Genomic DNA, 17,894 nt, shown 5'->3' on the forward strand with positions numbered 1-17,894 from the left:
CTTTCGCTCCCTGCTCTGCACAAATAATTAGCAGAGCACGTGTCTGGCTGCTTCTTCACCATTAACAAAAGTTCCTGTGCTCTCGCATCCCTTTCCACGGTGCACTAACTAATCTACAATGCTTTTTTTCCCCAGGGAATAAACCACTGCTCTGCAGCCAAGTCACCCTGCCAAAATGCCTCTTTGCCTTGACTGAGGATGTTTGTCACAGCACTTGTCCTGACAGGTGGATCACTGCTGTCTAAGGACATCCAGCCACCATTTTGGCTACTGTGGAGAAGGGCTGGAGGCCCATGCAGTGGTGATTACCTGCTGTAAGTACCCTGCAGCAAGGTGCATATCAGCAGAAACAGGAGCAGGTCAGTGCTTGACTCTGCTTAGCACCAGCAGGGTGTGTTGCATAGATGCACAAATAAAACACAGCAAGTTGCTCAGGGATCTCAGCACATCCAGCCCTTCACTTCTGAGCCAGACACCTTCAGCAGATCCATGATTTCTACCTGCTGCAGGGAGGGGGTGGGAATGGAGGCCCAGAGCTCCAGTTGGGCTGGGCACATGGCCATTCCTCCTGAGGACAGGGCTGTGTTCTCATCTCTCCTCCAGCCTGGCAGGGAGGAGGCCCTCTGTTCAAGGCAGAACGCTACACCCAGTTTTTCCCCTCTGCAGCTCACTGCTTCTAATCACACCCTTGCTGGAGGCCAACCTCATGTTCCCTGCTGAGCACCATGAATCTGCAGGATTCAGGCCAGTAATACTGTGGTTACTCGCAATAATGGCACTGGGAAGAATGGAGAAAAAACATCTAAAACAGATTAACAAAATATGTATGTATGGTCTGTACACAGCCTATGTCTGCTGTCTTGCATCAGTTAGTGGTGTGAACAATATATTCCCCTCATAAATCTGTCATTCAATCTCAATTCCAACCCAGAAGTTCTCTCTCCATTACTGTACTCCCAGAGCAGGCAGGGAAAGCTCTCACATCTTTGGTTATTGTATGGTGTGGAAGAAAGTAACTCTTCAAACTTACAGTATTTTACAAATACCAGAAATGTGAAGTATGTTTTGAAGCACTAATCAAGCTTTGGCATCTCTCTGCTGAGCAGGTCACTATTATTATTGCCCTTTGAAAAAGAGGAGGATATAGGGTGAACTTTTTCCCCCAAGCTCACACATGAAATTAAGTGGGGTAACCGTGGAAAGCATACAGATTTTATGGTTCCCAGTTCTGTGCTCTAGCCACACAGTCTACCTTTCCCTTTTGCCTGCCCCCTCAGTTTGCCATAACCCAGTGCTTGAAGGCAAAAGATCCCAAATGACACAAACTTATCCACAAAACATTAATGTGGGAATCTGAAGCCATAGCTAATTTGCTTAGTGCAAGCAACTCTTTTTATCCCCCGTTCATCATGCTGTGCTTCTGACAGAACTTATTTTCAGTTATGAAAGTAAGCTATGTCACATCAGTGTGGTATACAAGCCATGTGAGGATAATGACATTGGGGAAAGACAGGCCTCAGAGAGATGTACTCATCACAACTTCAAGAACTGCAGTGAATTTCTATTTACATCAGTAAATCCACAACTTTGTTTGCAGGCTCTAAACCAAATTCTCCATCCATACAGGCTCTGATGTGTCACTGGGTTCCTCTTTTCATTCCCTTGCTTTCTACCTATTTAGAGGAATTTTAAAAGGCTGCCTCTCAAAGCTGCACCACCCTAAAGATAGGACCATGTAGTTCAGCGTACAGAAATGTCATGTTCTTTCTATCATCATCTCTGTACCTACCATTTCCAAAACATTCACTTGCCCAACGCAGTGTAATGTGGTTGCAAAGAACTTTACAGAGTCTGGAGTAACACCAACTTCCCTCCTGCATAATGTGCAGCTGCTGAACAGCACATCTGCACTGATTTACTCCTGCCTTTTTTGTGCCTTCATATGTTTACTTGTGCACCCACAGCTCTTTCTAAAAGAAACTTGATTCTTACTTTCACGGTTGCGTTAACATGACACCAAAACCTGCTCCTGCGGCAGTTTGCAGGGGGATGAGGATGTCATGCTGACACATCCAGGGCTTGATCTGACAGCAAACAAGGATTGCAAAAATATAAACCTTTGGTTTGAATGGGTTTGGCTGGGAGGAGAAAGCTCTCCTGGCTTTCAAGCACAAGTACCCTCATATTTTCAATGGAGACTGGGGGTAGGAAGATGGCAGAGGCTTTTATGGTTAATACCATCAGAAGACTTTGCCTTACACTCCCTTCCTTCCCCAGTCTCTGAACTAAGTCAGGTCTAACCCTTCTAAATGTAAGCAGCACTGGTTTATGTTGTCTCAGACCAGACATTTTGAAACAGAAAGCTGACTGCTGCCCTCCACTACCTTTTGCTAATCCACCTGCCAGTAGTCTCAGGCACAGCAGACAGAGGGGCTTGTCTCCTTTTGTCACCATATGCATGCTTTTAGGGCACACAATGACAATCAGGACAAAAACACCACTGGGATTTCATTGTATTGTGCCGATGCAATGTAATTTGGCAGCACACAGAGAATGCAGCAGAAAAACAGCAGGGAAGATGGTGATGGGAAACCACACACTCAGGCTGCAGGAGTCAGGAATCAGTTTATGTGCAGTCCTAGGAGCCAAATGCAAGTAGGACACACACACACATGTACATAGCATGCACATGCACACAGACACACACGTAGAGCTACGGGAATTAATCAGGAGATGCAGGAAGCATTTGAGCACAGCCACAAACACAGAAATCAGTAGCTTATCTTCTAGACCCCTTAGAACAAGGGGACTCAAGGACAGGAGTTGTAACCTTACATAACTATTGCTTTGCTGCTGTGATCTGGAGGCTCCTGACAGAATCATGGTGCTGGCAGAGCTCATGCAGATACCAAAAAGGCTAAGAAGAGCTCAAACCCAGATTTCCTCTGAGACAATGTGGCAGGAATTTTTGATTACTACATGCATTGCAATTATTTCCTGTCTCTGAGGAAAAGGAAGCATCTCTGGGGAGACAAAAGCACGGAAAAGGAGTATGGGAATAGCTGCAGGGGGATCTATAGATAAGGCATCCAAAGGGAATATCACATGGTGAGACTAGGGAGGTAAAAACCTTTATAGGTGAATTTTGCACCAGTAATGAACAGACTGATGGGTTCTGCTTCTCAAATCACATACCATCTTTTCTATGAGAAGCAGGTAATACAATTTATATTGTCTACACTGAGTTTGGGAGACAGCTGTGCAAGACAAACACCTCCCCATACTACTTCTACCTCGGGTCACCATATTTTCCCCAAAACTCATGCTGAGGCTGTGCACATGGATGCCATGCCCGTAGTGAAGAAGATAAAAGTGCTCATTCCCTTCTTAAAGGAAAAAAAAGCAAACAATGTTTTCACTTTCACACCAGCAGCAAGCAGCAGGCGAGAATCAAGACGTGCTAAGAGATGCAAGCATGTCCTTTCCAACAGATACCTTCTTCTTTGCCAGCAGTAAGTCCTGGTAAGCATTCGAACGCAGAAAGCGCGCGTAGCTGTCACTCTTCATCAGCTTGTAAATGTGCTCCTGTGGGATAGGGGGAATGAGAGACAGAGAATTGTTATCAAACCTCATTTAAACATCACAGGAACTTAAAACACGGAGAATTGGAAGGAAGAGAGACTGATCAGAGTTCTAATTAAATCTGCTGTTATTGATTATCTGTGTTGTGGTAGTGTACACAAGGTCCATCCTGGGGCAGGACCCTGCTGTACCTGGAGCTGTATGAACACAAAACAGAAAGACAGCCCTCATCCCCAAGGCTAGCACACATTATTCACAATATTCTGCAAAGATTGCAACTCTCTGAAGTACCCAGATTATAAGAAAGTGCCTACCCTGGAAAGAAGAAATAAACACCAGAAATTGTCTCATAGATTAGGTTTCATTTTACCAGCTACAGATACTTGAACAATCACTCAGCACTCCCTTTCTGTTCATGGAGGGGAACTGATACTTGCACATTTCATCTCCACTTCAGACATGCACTTAAGTAAGCCAACATGTTAATGTCCAGAAGAAGCCCATGTCTGTGATGACTATGAAGGGAAGTTACATGACTAGCTCCAATGTGGATGGCTACATCCTATGTATAAAGTTACACTGGATGAGTCCCTCTCTTAGGGTCTTCTCTTAAGTCAAACTGCTGTTACCAGTTTGCTCTGAGAGCACTTACCATGTGTATCTTCAAATTTAAAAAGTGGTGTTTCATTGCAGCAGAACTTAATACATACCCTTTTCTAATTTCCTTGCTAAGCTTTACTTTTCTGCTGAGAATCCCTTAACACAGTCAGCTTTTCTCCTAGTTATCCCTGGATTTACAAAAGATATTATCCCAAACACCAGGAAAATAAAATCAGAATACTTTGACCAAATAATGACTGAGAACACACTAAAGGGATCAAGAGAAAAACAGGCACCTTGGACCTTTCTCTTAGACTTTGCCCAAGGAAGCACTTTTATAGAGTCAATGAGCAGTTTTATCTATAGTGAATTATACAACATGAAATATTCTCTCCAGCCCTAAAGCCATTGTACATGAAACTTTAGAAGAACCAAACCAGACAGAAGTCACATAGCTTATTTCAGTGTGTTAACAAGCCAAGCAGAATTCCCTTATCTTCACCATCACAGGTAATTAGCAATGACCTGTCCATACACAGAAGAACTGCTTAATTCAGCTTTCTTATCCTATTTGGTGTAGTCCTATGAGGGCTACTGGTTTTCCTTTGACACAGCATAAATGTATTCTTTGAGCTAAATCCTGGCATGGAACAATTTGTACTGGTTAATTTCCATACTTGCTTTTAGTCTTGACAGATCCTCATTTGTGCAACACTATCTATCCAAAGGATAGCACAAGATTTAGCAATAGAATCGTTCATATAAAACTATTTAGCAACTGTTACCCTTCTTGCTCAGAAAAAAACACATGGTAGGGCACAGTTTCATACTCCTCATGTACAGCATTTCCATGAGATTTGATGTCCAGCTGTGGGACATTTGTTCTATTTATGCAGGACAGAATGAGCCAAGTACGCCCTAAGACAAGAACAGGGAACATAATGCACATCATGGATATGACCATCAAAAGGTTTGTATTCTCTCTTAAATACTTCAACTAGCATAAACTCAAGACTGTTGATTTAAAGCCAACCACACCTCAACCAGTTTGCCTGAACTGCTACATCTTAAGGTTTCCAAGGAGACTCCACGTCCTCCTAATAAGTTCTTTGTAACTACTTGGGAAACAAACCCACCTAACTGGTGCTTTTTCAGGACCATGAGGAGACTGATGAGTAAGTGGGCACCTTGTAGCCCATCAGCAAAGGGCCTGAGGGGGCCTCCAGAGCCTTCATCCTCTTAGTGGTCCTCTTTACAGCAGCCAGTCCATGCAGGGTGCTGGTTGGACAGGTGCTGAGGTGGGCAGGAAGGTCCTGTGGCTGAGCTAACATGGTGGGTGACAGGGATATTTATATTAATATTTTGCTAGATGTGATTAATTTTTTTACTGTCTTTGGGCTCCAAATGGTTTCTTTACCAGTGGTAAGACAACTGTGTCTGGTCTGAAACATGATGATAACATTTTTGGAAAATAATTTCCAGTTTTCACTGCCACACAGACAGAAGCAAAGGACAACACATGAGGCTGTCCATACGACCTACCTGTATGCCAGCAACAACTATCATTCTTGCTCATGTCAAGAGAACTTAATGTATTTGACCTTAAAACAGTATAAACTCAGTAACTGCTGGTCAGAAGGAGAAAAAATTGCTTTGATCCTGAGATGAAATAAACCACAAACTGTCTTCTTGACTGAAGCCCTTCCCTGAAACAGGACTATTGCACAGCCACAGCTCTGCTGCCTCTGCAGTTAGCTAATTGGTATGAAGCATTTTCTCAGCTTTTCACATCTTGGAATCACTAAACAACAACAGTGCTACCTCTCAGCTGATCACCAAAGATATAATCAAACAGGGAATTCCTAGGCTTTGAATGCTAATGAAGAAAGAAGGTTGGGCATAGGAGACATGATAGCTTCAGAAGCAAACTTTACTTTTTAATTGTAAGAATTCTAAGGGCCTGCTTTCAACAATCCCTAGACTGAAGGCATGAATGATACGCTAGTAATTTATTTTACAACACTGCATTTCTGAAGCACCTACTGGAAATCTGAGCAGTTGCTCAGATCAGCAAAGACTGCCTTCCAATTTGCAACAGTACAGGACAACTTGCACTGCTACAGTGAAAATCCCTACTGAGACTGCACCCTGAAGATTACAGCTAAAATTGTGGCTGTGGTGTGTGCCCAGCCCATTTACACACCAAATCCAGCTGCAGAATGGGAAAAGCCAGTGGCTGGAACATTTGTTTTGATCTGTAGCCTACTCTGTTCTTTGCCATGAAGCTATTTTGTCTTATGCATTCTAGAATCTGCAACTTCCTAGGGAGAACCTACAGCTAATGTTTAGCAGCTCCTCATTCCATAAATACCTTGAAGGCTACTGGAGATCTAACAACTGTTCATATTCTTCTGTGGAAGCCTGAGCAACAGGCAGAGGTGTGGGCTTGGATTTAGTTGCTCTGTGCAACATGTGCAAATGGTCTTGTCCTTCTCTCTCATGGATTTTTAGCTCACTTTGGATCATTGCAACCCACTGGTCTCTCCCATCTTATTTTACTGAGCAGCTGGGTTTTTTCCCACCTTTTTATCACATGGTGGAAAGAAAGGACACCCACATTAAAGACTGAATTTTCCCAGTGCAATGCACTTTATAAACATGCACAATCTCCCTGACATTACATGACACTGCTGGTAAGAAGTTTGAGCTTTTCCATCCTTATACTGAGATAATTCTCAATTTTTTAAGTTGGGGTTTTGTTTTTTTTTCAGGGTGATGAGCTCACTACTGCTGGTTCCCTAAATAGAAAAAGTAAATGCACTACCTGTGTACCTTTTAACAATGCAGCCGCAGACATTTTAGTCTCTTGCACTGTGAGCAGTCTGTCCAGAATTATCAGTGCAACACTTCTTTACAAATTGCCATAGGAAGTTCCTGTGCCCCATCTGCACAAGAGCAGGAGGACCATTTCTTCTAGGTGGTGTAGGCTCTCCCAGGCATTGCCATGTACCACTTCCAAAGTATGGCTCAGTCTCACAGCTCCCTGCTCCAACAATCCTTTAGGGAGTTACACTGCAAACCCAAGGATTTAAAACAATCATCTAACAAAACTGCCCAAGTGATCTATTAAACCATTAAACAAGGTAGCTTATAAAACCAGATAAAATGCAGGGAAAAAAAGTCTTTAAAGATTTGGCCAAAAATTGACAGGCATCACGTGTCCCACTGGTCTCCCCTGCAGCCTTGCCAGCTCTTTCTGAGCACTGAGATGCCATCTCAGGCCACTGCAGTGGCAGCTGCAAGTGGAGACAGGGACCGACTTGACATGTGTGAGGGAGCCCTGGCAAGCTGGCTTTTTGAGCTGACCAGTCACTCAGTCCCTCACACACCATGCTGCTGATGAGTGCTGGCTGTACTGATACTCCCCTGTGACAATGGGTGCACATTGAGAAATGTCAGTCTAACATGGAAAGTGACACAAGAACCTGCTTTTCTAAGTGCAGTGGATTTAATCTCCAGGAAGCAAACAAATCCCTTACAAGACTCCTGCAAGCAGAGTGGGTTTGCTACCAAATGCCCCCATGACTGTTGTTTCCCAGCTCTTGAACCAAGGCAACAGAAGCAATGGGATCTGCTTGCATCTTGTCATGAGAAAAAAGCAGACCCTTATTTTATGCATCTGAATCACATGTCCTCCATGGTGGGGAAAATATGCAGTGGTCCTGGGGGCTGTCCAGCTTCACTGAGCACACTGTCTGTACATGGTCTTCTGTCACGAGAGTTACACTTCACACAACATAACCATTCTACTTGCCACAAACATTATATGATATAAAGAAGAACAAACAGGACATTTAAAAGGAGGAAATGTTGTCCCTTCTAGAAAAAAAAAAAAAAAAAAGGAACCAATGAGATAAATCACCAAAAAATTCTCTTTTACAATTAAGTGAAACCAACAGGAAATCCCACCCCTGACAGCTGACAGCTTAAGTGCAGGGAAGTAAATCCTGATAAGGTTCAGCATCTCTTGGCTATTTTCCTTCCACAAGCTTTACCTTTGGAAAGAGATGAAGGACAGGCTTAGTAAATTATTCCTGACAAGAGGGGAAAGGGGGAGGAAAAAATAAAGTTTGCAATCCAGACGGGAATGTAGGAGGTGGCTGAGATAGCAGAAACCATCTCAAAGCTGCACCTGCTCCAAATCAATGTGCTGCAATGTGATCTCAGGTCTCTCTTCCCCCTCTCAGTCAAAGCACAGTGACCCTGAGGAGGGCATGGCTGCCAGATAAGCAGAACATTGGGAACACTCAAGAAAAATGTGGGAAAAAACCTGAATGATAAAAAAAAACAAACATCTGACTTGCATAAGGCACGTGGTAGATCCCAGGAATTACCTTCTCTGTTAAGAATGTTTCTTTTTAGCAGAAAAGAAACATTGGTTCTTTCCTATGATTTGTGTATATGAATCAAGAAGAGAATCGGTGGTTAAACATCCATTCCTAGTTCCACTAGTATTTTACTCATCTTGATATTTTGTGACAGGCTTGAGATTATTTTGGAGTTGTGAAGGTCAAGCACAATGTTCTCTGAATGAACTCTGAACACCAGGTAGATTCCAGAAAGCCCTTAAATTTGAACTTGCTGATATAAATTTTTCCCTGTTTGTGCCTAAACACAACTGCAAACTTTAGGTGATGATGGGGAATAAGGAAATGACCAATTCTTTGCTCGCTTCAAGCACAGGTTTCCCATTTAGCACATTTATGGAACAGATCATCTTGGCTACCATTACACAGCACGTACAGAACAACCAAGTTATCAGGCCCAGCTAGCATGGGTATAGGAAAAGCACATCCTGCCTGACCAACCTGATCTCCTTTTATAGCCAGGTGACCTGCCTGGTGGATGAGGGAAAGGCTGTGGATTAAGTCTACCTGGACTTCAGCAAAGCCTTCAATACAGTCTCCCATGGCCTTCTCCTGGGGAAGCTTGCAGCCTCTGGTTTGGAGAGGTGCACTCATTGATGGGTTAAAAACTATCAAAATGGCTAGGCTGAGAGAATGGTGGTGAATGGAGTTACATCCTGGCATCAGTCACCACTGGTGGCCCCAGAGCTCAGTACTGGGGTCAGCCCTGTTTAACATCTTTATTGTTGATTGGTGATTATTTATGATGAGGGGATCAAGTGCACCATCAGCAGGTTCACATATGATACTAAGCTGGGTGGGAGTGTTGGTCTGCTGGAGGGCAGGAAGGCTCTGCAGAGGGATCTGGACACGCTGGATCAACAAGTCAAGGCCAGTGGAAAGAGGTTCAGCAAGGTCAAGTGCCAGATCCTGCACTTGGGTCACAGCAAACCCATCCAGTGCTTTAGGCAGGGGAATGAGTGACTGGAAAGCTGCCTGGCAGAAAACGACCTGAGAGAGCTGGTCTGCAGTAGCTGAACATGAGCCAGAGTGTGCTCAGGTAGCCAAGAAGGCCAATGGCATCCTGGCCTGTATCAGCAACAGCATGGCCAGCAGGACCAGGGCAGGGATTGTCCCCCTGTACTTGGCACTGGTGAGGCCACACTTTGAGTCCTGTGTCCGGTTTTGAGTCCCTCACTGCAAGAAAGAAATTGAAGTGTTGGAGCATGTCCAGAGAAGGGCAATGACAATGGTGATGAGTCTACAAAGTTACTCAGATAAGGAGCAGCTGAAGGAGCTGGGATTGTTCAGCCTGGAGAAAAGGAGGCTCAGAGGAAACCTTATCACTCTACAATTCTCTGAAAGGATGATGTAGCCAGGTGGGGGTCAGCATCTTCTCCAAGGCAGCTAGTGACAGAATGAGAAGAAATGAAAGAAAGGGAGACAGTAGAGTCACCAGCCCTGGAAGTGTTCAAGAAATGAATGGAGGTAGCACTTAGTGCTGTGATTTAATTGACATGGCAGTGTTTGGTCAAAGCTTGTACTTCATAATCTTTGGGGTATTTTCCCACCTTAATGATTCTATTCCACGATTTTTAGCTTATTTTGGGGAGTTTACACTAAGGCTAGATAGCTGTTGAGATGTACTTGAGCTGCAAGGGTCCACTTTGCCTTTCATAAACTGGTCAGAAACCTCCTTGCTGTAGTTATTGCACTAACATCTGGATTCTTTTGGAGCACTCCTTCACCCTGTCACCAACACCTGGTATTAACTTATGAGAGCTGATTTGGAGACCCCTTTTGTACTGCAAGCATGCAGCCGAACCTCTGGCCAACTCCAAAGGAGATTTGCAGCATGTCAGACAAATCCATTAAAAGAAAAGGCCACAAGCAATGTAAAGCAGTAGATTAAACAACTAAAAAAAAACCAGCATACTGCAATGAATGCTAATATTTGTGCCACCTGTATGCTTGGCGTGGGGGAGGAATTTACTGCAGATTCACACACGAGAGAGTGCTGCCTGAGTGAAGGCCTTGTGGCCTTTGCTGGAAAGATGGGAAGACATGCCAGCTGAGAACCTGCCTGGAGTTTGTTTTTGGAAAAGCTGTCTCTATAGTACAAAGAGGACGTGGGAAGGAGAAAGCAGACGCTTCTGCAAGCACATGGTGTGTGACTGCTGCACCTTCCAATTAGACTTGGCAGCAGCCTAGTGCCTGTCTGTCAGCACCCCTGCTCTGCACAGACATTTGTGGCAAAGGAGCTGAGGTTAACCCCTGTGCCAGCATATACACATACTGCAGTCATCAAAACCTGCTATCTATGGGTTGTTAGAGATGTGTCCTGTCAATTCTGCTGTACTCTTCCTCAAGAAACCTGTTTGACCAGCAGAACCCCCTACCACACCACCACCAGGATCTCCCAAAAAGCCAAAGAAAGGAAAGGACACCTACTCCTCTTTAGCAGTTGCTTGTGCCAAAACTGAACGCAACGCTTTTTAGGAGCAATTATGATCAATTGCATTCAAGCTAAATGGTAGTGCTAAAATGCACTTTGGAAAAAGCAGTAAAAATTGCTGCATCAGCTCTGGAAGCTGAAGTAGCTGGTAGCAGGCACAGTTGAGATGAGCCAAACAGTGAAGAAGCTGCAGAAGAGATCTTCACATTTGCCCTGATTGAACTTGATGGGAAAACACCAGTAGGGGTTAGAAAGCAGGGAAACACGTATTTTTTATTCTAATTCCCTTTAATGTTTCCAAATCTCCACTAAGAGCCTTTCTGGATGTGCTTATTCTGGTCTCTGCATTTAGGATTTCACTCTTCTCAAAAACGCTGTAGTGCCTGTTTGAGCTGCCTGCCTGCATGAACCAGGGTGAGCCCCTTCCCGGAGGCTCTCTGGCAGCCGGCAGTGCTGCCATCTAGCAGGGCAGGCGGGACTGGGTGCTCTGGCTGCTGCGGGACTGCGTGGCTGGCCTGGATTTACAGATGGAAAAGAAATGCTTCAGGTTGCTAAATGGCACATAAAGGTCTTGGTCAAGAGTGAATTGCTCTGGAAATCTTTTTTGCCAGTCTCAAGTATTCAAGGCACATAATTTAAACCAAGTTTTAGCTGGTGCATTTTCTTCACACTCAACCAAGTTGCTTTTACTACCAAGGGAAAAAAAGATGAATAAATATCCTGTAATATAGACCAACCTCCCTGCTAAGCTAAAAAGCATAATTTTTTTTCAGCCCACAAATGAAATGAATGTAAGAAAGAGCCTTACCAAGAGGGATAACTGTAAGCAATGAGAGCTCATTTTGAGTAATACACAGAAATCCTTTGTTTAGCCCTGTAGATACATAGTTGGAAACACAATGTAAATCTTTCATGGAAAAGCACATTGATAAAAGAAACACATAAATTTAGCAATGGTTCCTCTATAAATTGATGAGACAACTGGTTTGCTTCATATCTTCAAACAGAAATGTGAGGGCAGAGCTGTTGAGGGTCAATGGCAGACACAGTGCAGAGGACTAGAGGCAAAGGGCTGTTGATTGCTGTGCAGTTAAGGGGTCAGCCTGGTACTGCAGGAGGATTTAGTCCTAAATATAGCAAGGGCTATCCTGGGAGACAAGAGTGGGCTGCTGGGAGTCTAACGCCATATGAGCAGCTTTAGGTTTTGAGAACAATGATCATGGCTAAGAGGCTGATTCTCTCAATATGGGCCAAATCCTGGCTACTGGCAAAACGCCCAAGTGAAAAGGTTGTGCCTGGGAGGAGGGGACAACCTTATGTAGCATTCAGGAGACTGGCATTTCTTTTCCAAACAATACAATAGGTAGGAGTTGCAGCAATGAAGATGAGGTTTTTCCCTTCTGTAGATGCTGTGGTACAGCTATGAGGCGTAACTAGTTAACCTTTTGGTCAACACCTTGACACCTGCAGGCTGTCAGCAACTTCTTCCTTGTTTGCTCCATGCAAAATCCTGCCAAAAAGCTGAATTGTACCAAGGAGAAGAACATGCAGAACCCCTCACACAGCAGAAGGAAATTATACTTCAGTGGGACATTCTGTTCCATAGGAGATGGTGATAGAGCAGGATACAGCCCCACAGAAACAAGCAGAACACAGCTTCTGAGTAAAGGTGGCCATGGTGAGATAGGGGATGCCTACCTAGAGAACAAGTACTGGACAGATAAATAGTTTTCCATGCCTCATCAACATTTTGGCTGTACAGTATCTGCTGCTATGACATCTTGGGCTGCCATTAAGTGGCTGAACTCAAGATCTCAGAGTCCAAATGTATGTTGAAATCTTTTAACTGTTTGCCAGCAAACCCCATATTGACAGCCCACATTCATACCTGCTGTGGGCTGAGCAGGGATATGAAATGCATTGCTGATAGATCTTCCCATGGATTTTTTCTTAAATTTTTAATTAGGAGTGTGAACACTCAGGAAGGTAACAAGCCCTTAAAAAAATTAAAGACCATGGTGTTTCTGCAGTGCATGGATTTAGCAGGAAGAGACCATAACCTCAAAGTCCATGAGAAGTGGACTCCTGAGGTTCTGGCTTCTTGATTAGATGAAAGGACACACTTGCAAACACTTTCACCCCCTATTTGGGGGGAAAAGAAACAGTATCAGCAGCTTCCTGACCTTCACATGAAGAGGAAATTCTCTTGCTCTGGATCTGACATGCAGTTGTTGCTTTCAAGAAGCACAGCGCACACTACTGACACAAGAGTCCCAGAGTCTGAGTGCTGAATTCAATTTTTGAACAAGCTAGAGACTTTCCCATGTAATCCATCTAAAGGTATTTTTTGGAGGTATGAAATGTCTGGCACCGAGGCACTGTTAATACTCATGCATGTAGTTTTAGACAGCTTGGCAGGATCAGCACCCTGAATTACAGGCAGACTATTGTCCTGTGGGAATATGCTGACTGTTCTTGTTACCCCATTTCCCATGATCTTTCATTTGAAGAGATCTGTTGCCTTCTGTCACTGTGTCTGCAAGGAGAGGGGTCACTTGTGACTTTTTCCTGGCCCTTTTTCTGCTCGTGTGTGACAGGAGGACATTAGTGTAGACAGCAGTTTGATCCCTGATGCCTTCAGAGACAGAAAGGGAACAGCAAGACAAAGGCTGAATGGTAGATGTTAACATGACTGCTAAACTACAAATTAAAATGGAAGGCAGAAGATAAAAAAAGTACTTTCTGATGTGTGGCGCATATGTACATTTAAAAAAAAAAACTCCCAACAAAGCAAAACAGGAAAATAACAACACAGAGTATCTGCTCCTATATAAACCTCTGCTTCAAGGTTTTTGTTTCCTGCTTTCCACAGCACCAGGCACAGCAGTGTAAGCTTCCACCATCCCTTTCTATTTTTCCTCCAGACATCTAACTACTCTTCTGGCTGTATTTGTGGGGCTCTTGATTTTAGATTGCTTTGTAGGTTGTTTTTTGAAATCCATGAGGGCAGGAGCTTGCACTTTTGTTTCTAATTGTAATAAACACACAACAGTGAGACTCTGTGTGTTTTCTGCAGTCACCATAACCCAAATACAAGGAAGAGAACCAGCGTGCAGTGAAAGGAACAATTTTTTTCCTCCAGTCCCACAGAATCAGAGCCAAAGAAGGAGAAGGGAATAAAGGTCAAGTCCTTGTGCAGTCCCTAACCTCCACAGGAAGGTGCAGGCTATCAAAAGCCCCCAGGACTTCTGGAGCTGATGTCATGTACTGTGATGTCATGTAGCAGTGCTTTCAATTCCCCACAGCACAGGTTCAGTGTCTCTGAGCAGCACTGGTTCATGTGGACTTGATCCCCTCTTAGAGGCAGAGCACCTTGGTCTGCCCTGTGTCCCCTTGCTGGATGCCTGCACTGCTAACCAACCCTTAGTCATTGTCCTTTACACTCATGCACATAACTTGGGTGACTGCACAAAACTTTAAGAAAATAGGAATAATGCTTCTCCAAGTTCTTACATGAAAGATGATACAGACACATAATGAATGATTATTTTCACATCTTCCTTCCATGCTATGATTTTGCTCCAGACTCACAAAAGGAATTCTCTATGCCCACTGAATAGACACCAGGACTTTCACATCCTGTGCATGCTTGAAAACACAAAGTTAGGAGAAGTCTTCCCTCCTTTTCCCTTCTGGGTAAAAAATAACATTTCACTTCCAAGAGATCCTTGCTTAAACTTGGGAGTTTGGTTTTGAATTCAACAGGATCCCATCAAATTCTCTCAGCACCTTGAGCTTCCTGATACAACCAGAATGCGAACTGACGACTGACCACTGATGAATCCTGCAAGGACTTGTATCTCTGTCACAGTCCAGAACAAACTGAACTACACATGAGGCAGCTGAGAGTAAGAACTGGGCTCAAATCTCAAGATTAGATTTAAGGAAGAAAGTTTGTACAATTCTCAAGATTAGATTTAAGGAAGAAAGTTTGTACAATGATGATAATGAAACTCTGGCCAAGATTGTCCAGAGAGGTGGTGGATTCCATATCTCTGGAAACATTCAAGGTCAAGTTGAACAGGGCTCTGAGAAACCTGATCTAGTTAAAGATCTACCCTGCTCATTTCAGGGTAGCTGGACTAGACGAACTTTAAAGGTGCCTTCTGTCCCAAATTATTCTATGTTTCAAATCTGGCACAGGTACATTTCTGGTTTGAGCTGCCCGGAATTTAGAATTATGGTCTAAATCTGCTCTGGAATTAGCCAAAGATCTGAAAAGAATAGTTAAAATTCTTAACAGAGCCTGGATTAGAACTGAATTTCCCTGAATTATCTTAACAGAAACAACAGCTGGTTAGTTCAGGTAAATGAATGTCAATCTAACACTCTATTTTATTTATTAAAGAGTAAAAATAAACAAAGAAAACAGGAAAGGAATTCCAAAGCCAACTGTGTGGCTTACCTGGCTCTGGTACACCTAGCTCTGAAGTCTACTAGTAAATGTAGACTAAATGACCCTACAAACATTACTGTGAAGAAACACAATGCATCCTGGTGATACTAGCTCCCAACACCAAGGGACAGAGGAAGGGATTAAAGATTTTCTCAAGGCAGAAAGACATTTCAGAAGAGGCAAGGAGATGCCTGATGGTGGTAGGGGAAGAATGGTTAAAAAACTAATAACATGTACAGATAAGCCATAATTGTCACACTCACAGCTCTGTGCTCCCATGTAAAGATGAATTACTTTGGCTGTCTGCAACTTCATTAGCCAAAAGAGGCCATTCAGATGGACCCAAACCTATTTACTTTCCAGAGCTGGCGGTGCCTGCTTCATATTGCAGAGCCCCACATTGGTTGTTCAATGATGCTGATAAGTCCTGTGGGAGCTTACATCCTGCTAAGTACTTCACTGTTTAATTGAACTGACCTTTCCTGACGATGCCCCTTGTATTAAAAGCTGCTTTGCTCCCCAGTGAAAATGGTTTGATAATCATAATATTTTACTCAGAGGACAGTTGTTTAAGAGCAGAAAATAATCAGCTAAATTGGTAGGCTCCCCTCTGGAGGGGCCCAGGACTAAAATGACAGAAGGTGCTGCGGATCAAGATAGCTGGCAGAGCTGATGATGAGGACAGAGTTCAGAGCATCACTGGGCTGCTCAAGGACAGAGACACCAACAAGCTGGACAGCTGGGGAGGGAAGTGCAGGCTGAGCCAGCACTGCACACTCTGCTCAGAGCTGAGATGTGCTGGCACAGCTTGAGCTGGGCGTGGGGTGGGCGATGGCACCTGCGGGAGCCACAGCTGGAGGGGCAACTCCATGCAAGCCCGGCAGTGCAGGACTGTGGAGTGCAGCAGCACTGAGGGACACAGCATCTCAAGCTGAGATGGGGAAATGGCACAACACTTCCTTCTGTGGAACAGGCATCCTTCTCAGAGAGAGGTCTGTCTGAAATAATAAATGCACACCAAATTCAGGTTTGGTTTATGAGCGCTTTGGGGACTGAGATTTGAAGCTGAGATTTTTTTGAACAGAGGACCCATTTGCTTTCAGACCAGACTGGCCTGGGGACAAAGAGGTTTGAAGTGAGAGGAATGTTTGCCAAAAGCCTTTTTTCTCTCTCTTTTTATCTAGGCTAGTTGCCTTACCAGATGGTTGAGCAGCATCTGGGAGAGCTCTTTGGGACTGGGAGCCAAGGGTGTGCAAAGAAGCACATCAATGTAGACTGTTAAGCACCCGATAACAAATGATGCTTTGCTTTCAACTTCCTGTTATAAAGCATTTGCTGGCCTGAATGTGCTCTGCTACACCTTGCCTTTCCCAAGTACAGCAATGTGTCCATTTCCAGTGCTTTTTATACAGAATTGGCATTTTGTGGATCTCTCAAGTCACAACTAGAGAGCTACATCACTTTCTCCTATTCTTCCACTGCAGGAGTATCAAACTATTTTTCTCAGATCAGCCAACACTTTTCCTTCCTTGTAGTGGCTCAGACCTGCAGGCACTCAAAGAATGTGCTGTTGAGTAAACTAAATTTTTTCTTGTTCTTTACTTACAAGGACATTTCAGTTGTTTTCCTCTTTGTGCTAAAGCTACTCAGGACAGGACAACACTCGTATTTTCCCCTCCCACAGAGGGTGTTTTGATTAGCTGTATCTGGTTGAGTCCCTAGGAATGTGGGATGTGTGGGAGCTCCCATGGACTCCTGGTGCCGGGGTGCTGAGATAAGGCAGCTGCTGCAGATTCATGGATGAGAGCCTTTGCAGTGGCAGGGCTGACCTGTGAGAAACACCATGGCAGGTCCTGGGAGATTTACTGCACCCTGGGGCCATCTGCATTGGCTCCCATGAAGTGGATAGGCAAACGAAAACTTCCCTTCTCCAGGATGAGCCAGAAAAAATCTCTACCAGGGCACTGCACCCTTCAGCAATGTCCTGCTTTTTCCTGCTTGTGTTAGAACACCTTCTCAGCTATCCAGTCAAGCAGTCACAAACAGCCTGCTTGGCCTTTGGAGAGCTACCAGAAGCCCACTGCCCAAGAAGGTAACTGGGTTCACCTTCCACATTGTGCTATCCTCTCTTGAGGATTCAATAGATTCAATCTCCAAGATAACCATAGCTGGCCCTTGAAGGTCTACCTTTGCCTCATATTTCTGCGTCCATGAACCACAACAGATGAACTGAAGAGTTCTGTCAGTGTAAAAATCCACTGAAATAAAATTAACCCAAGGAGCTAAAACTGCAGTTTAACTGCCAGGGCTCCAGCTTGATTTTATCAACTCTCCTTTGAATGGCAATTACATTGTGAACTGATCAGTTCAAGGCTAAATCCTCTGTGTCTTCTTC

The 17,894-nt window shown here is 44.0% G+C and overlaps 1 protein-coding gene across 4 annotated transcripts in view; it reads right to left on the reverse strand.

Annotated features, from left to right (window-relative positions):
- RGS6 (regulator of G protein signaling 6) overlaps positions 1 to 17,894 on the reverse strand; it is a 247,350-nt gene that overhangs the window by 19,570 nt on the left and 209,886 nt on the right. For all 4 annotated transcript variants that reach the window (XM_059474818.1, XM_059474817.1, XM_059474819.1 and 1 more), the window contains one exon: positions 3,496 to 3,585. In XM_059474818.1, coding sequence (XP_059330801.1) covers positions 3,496 to 3,585 — 90 coding nt within the window. The remainder of the gene's footprint in view (positions 1 to 3,495; positions 3,586 to 17,894) is intronic.

This window comes from Ammospiza nelsoni, chromosome 6 (assembly GCF_027579445.1).
Source record: "Ammospiza nelsoni isolate bAmmNel1 chromosome 6, bAmmNel1.pri, whole genome shotgun sequence".
Lineage (NCBI taxonomy): Eukaryota > Metazoa > Chordata > Aves > Passeriformes > Passerellidae > Ammospiza > Ammospiza nelsoni.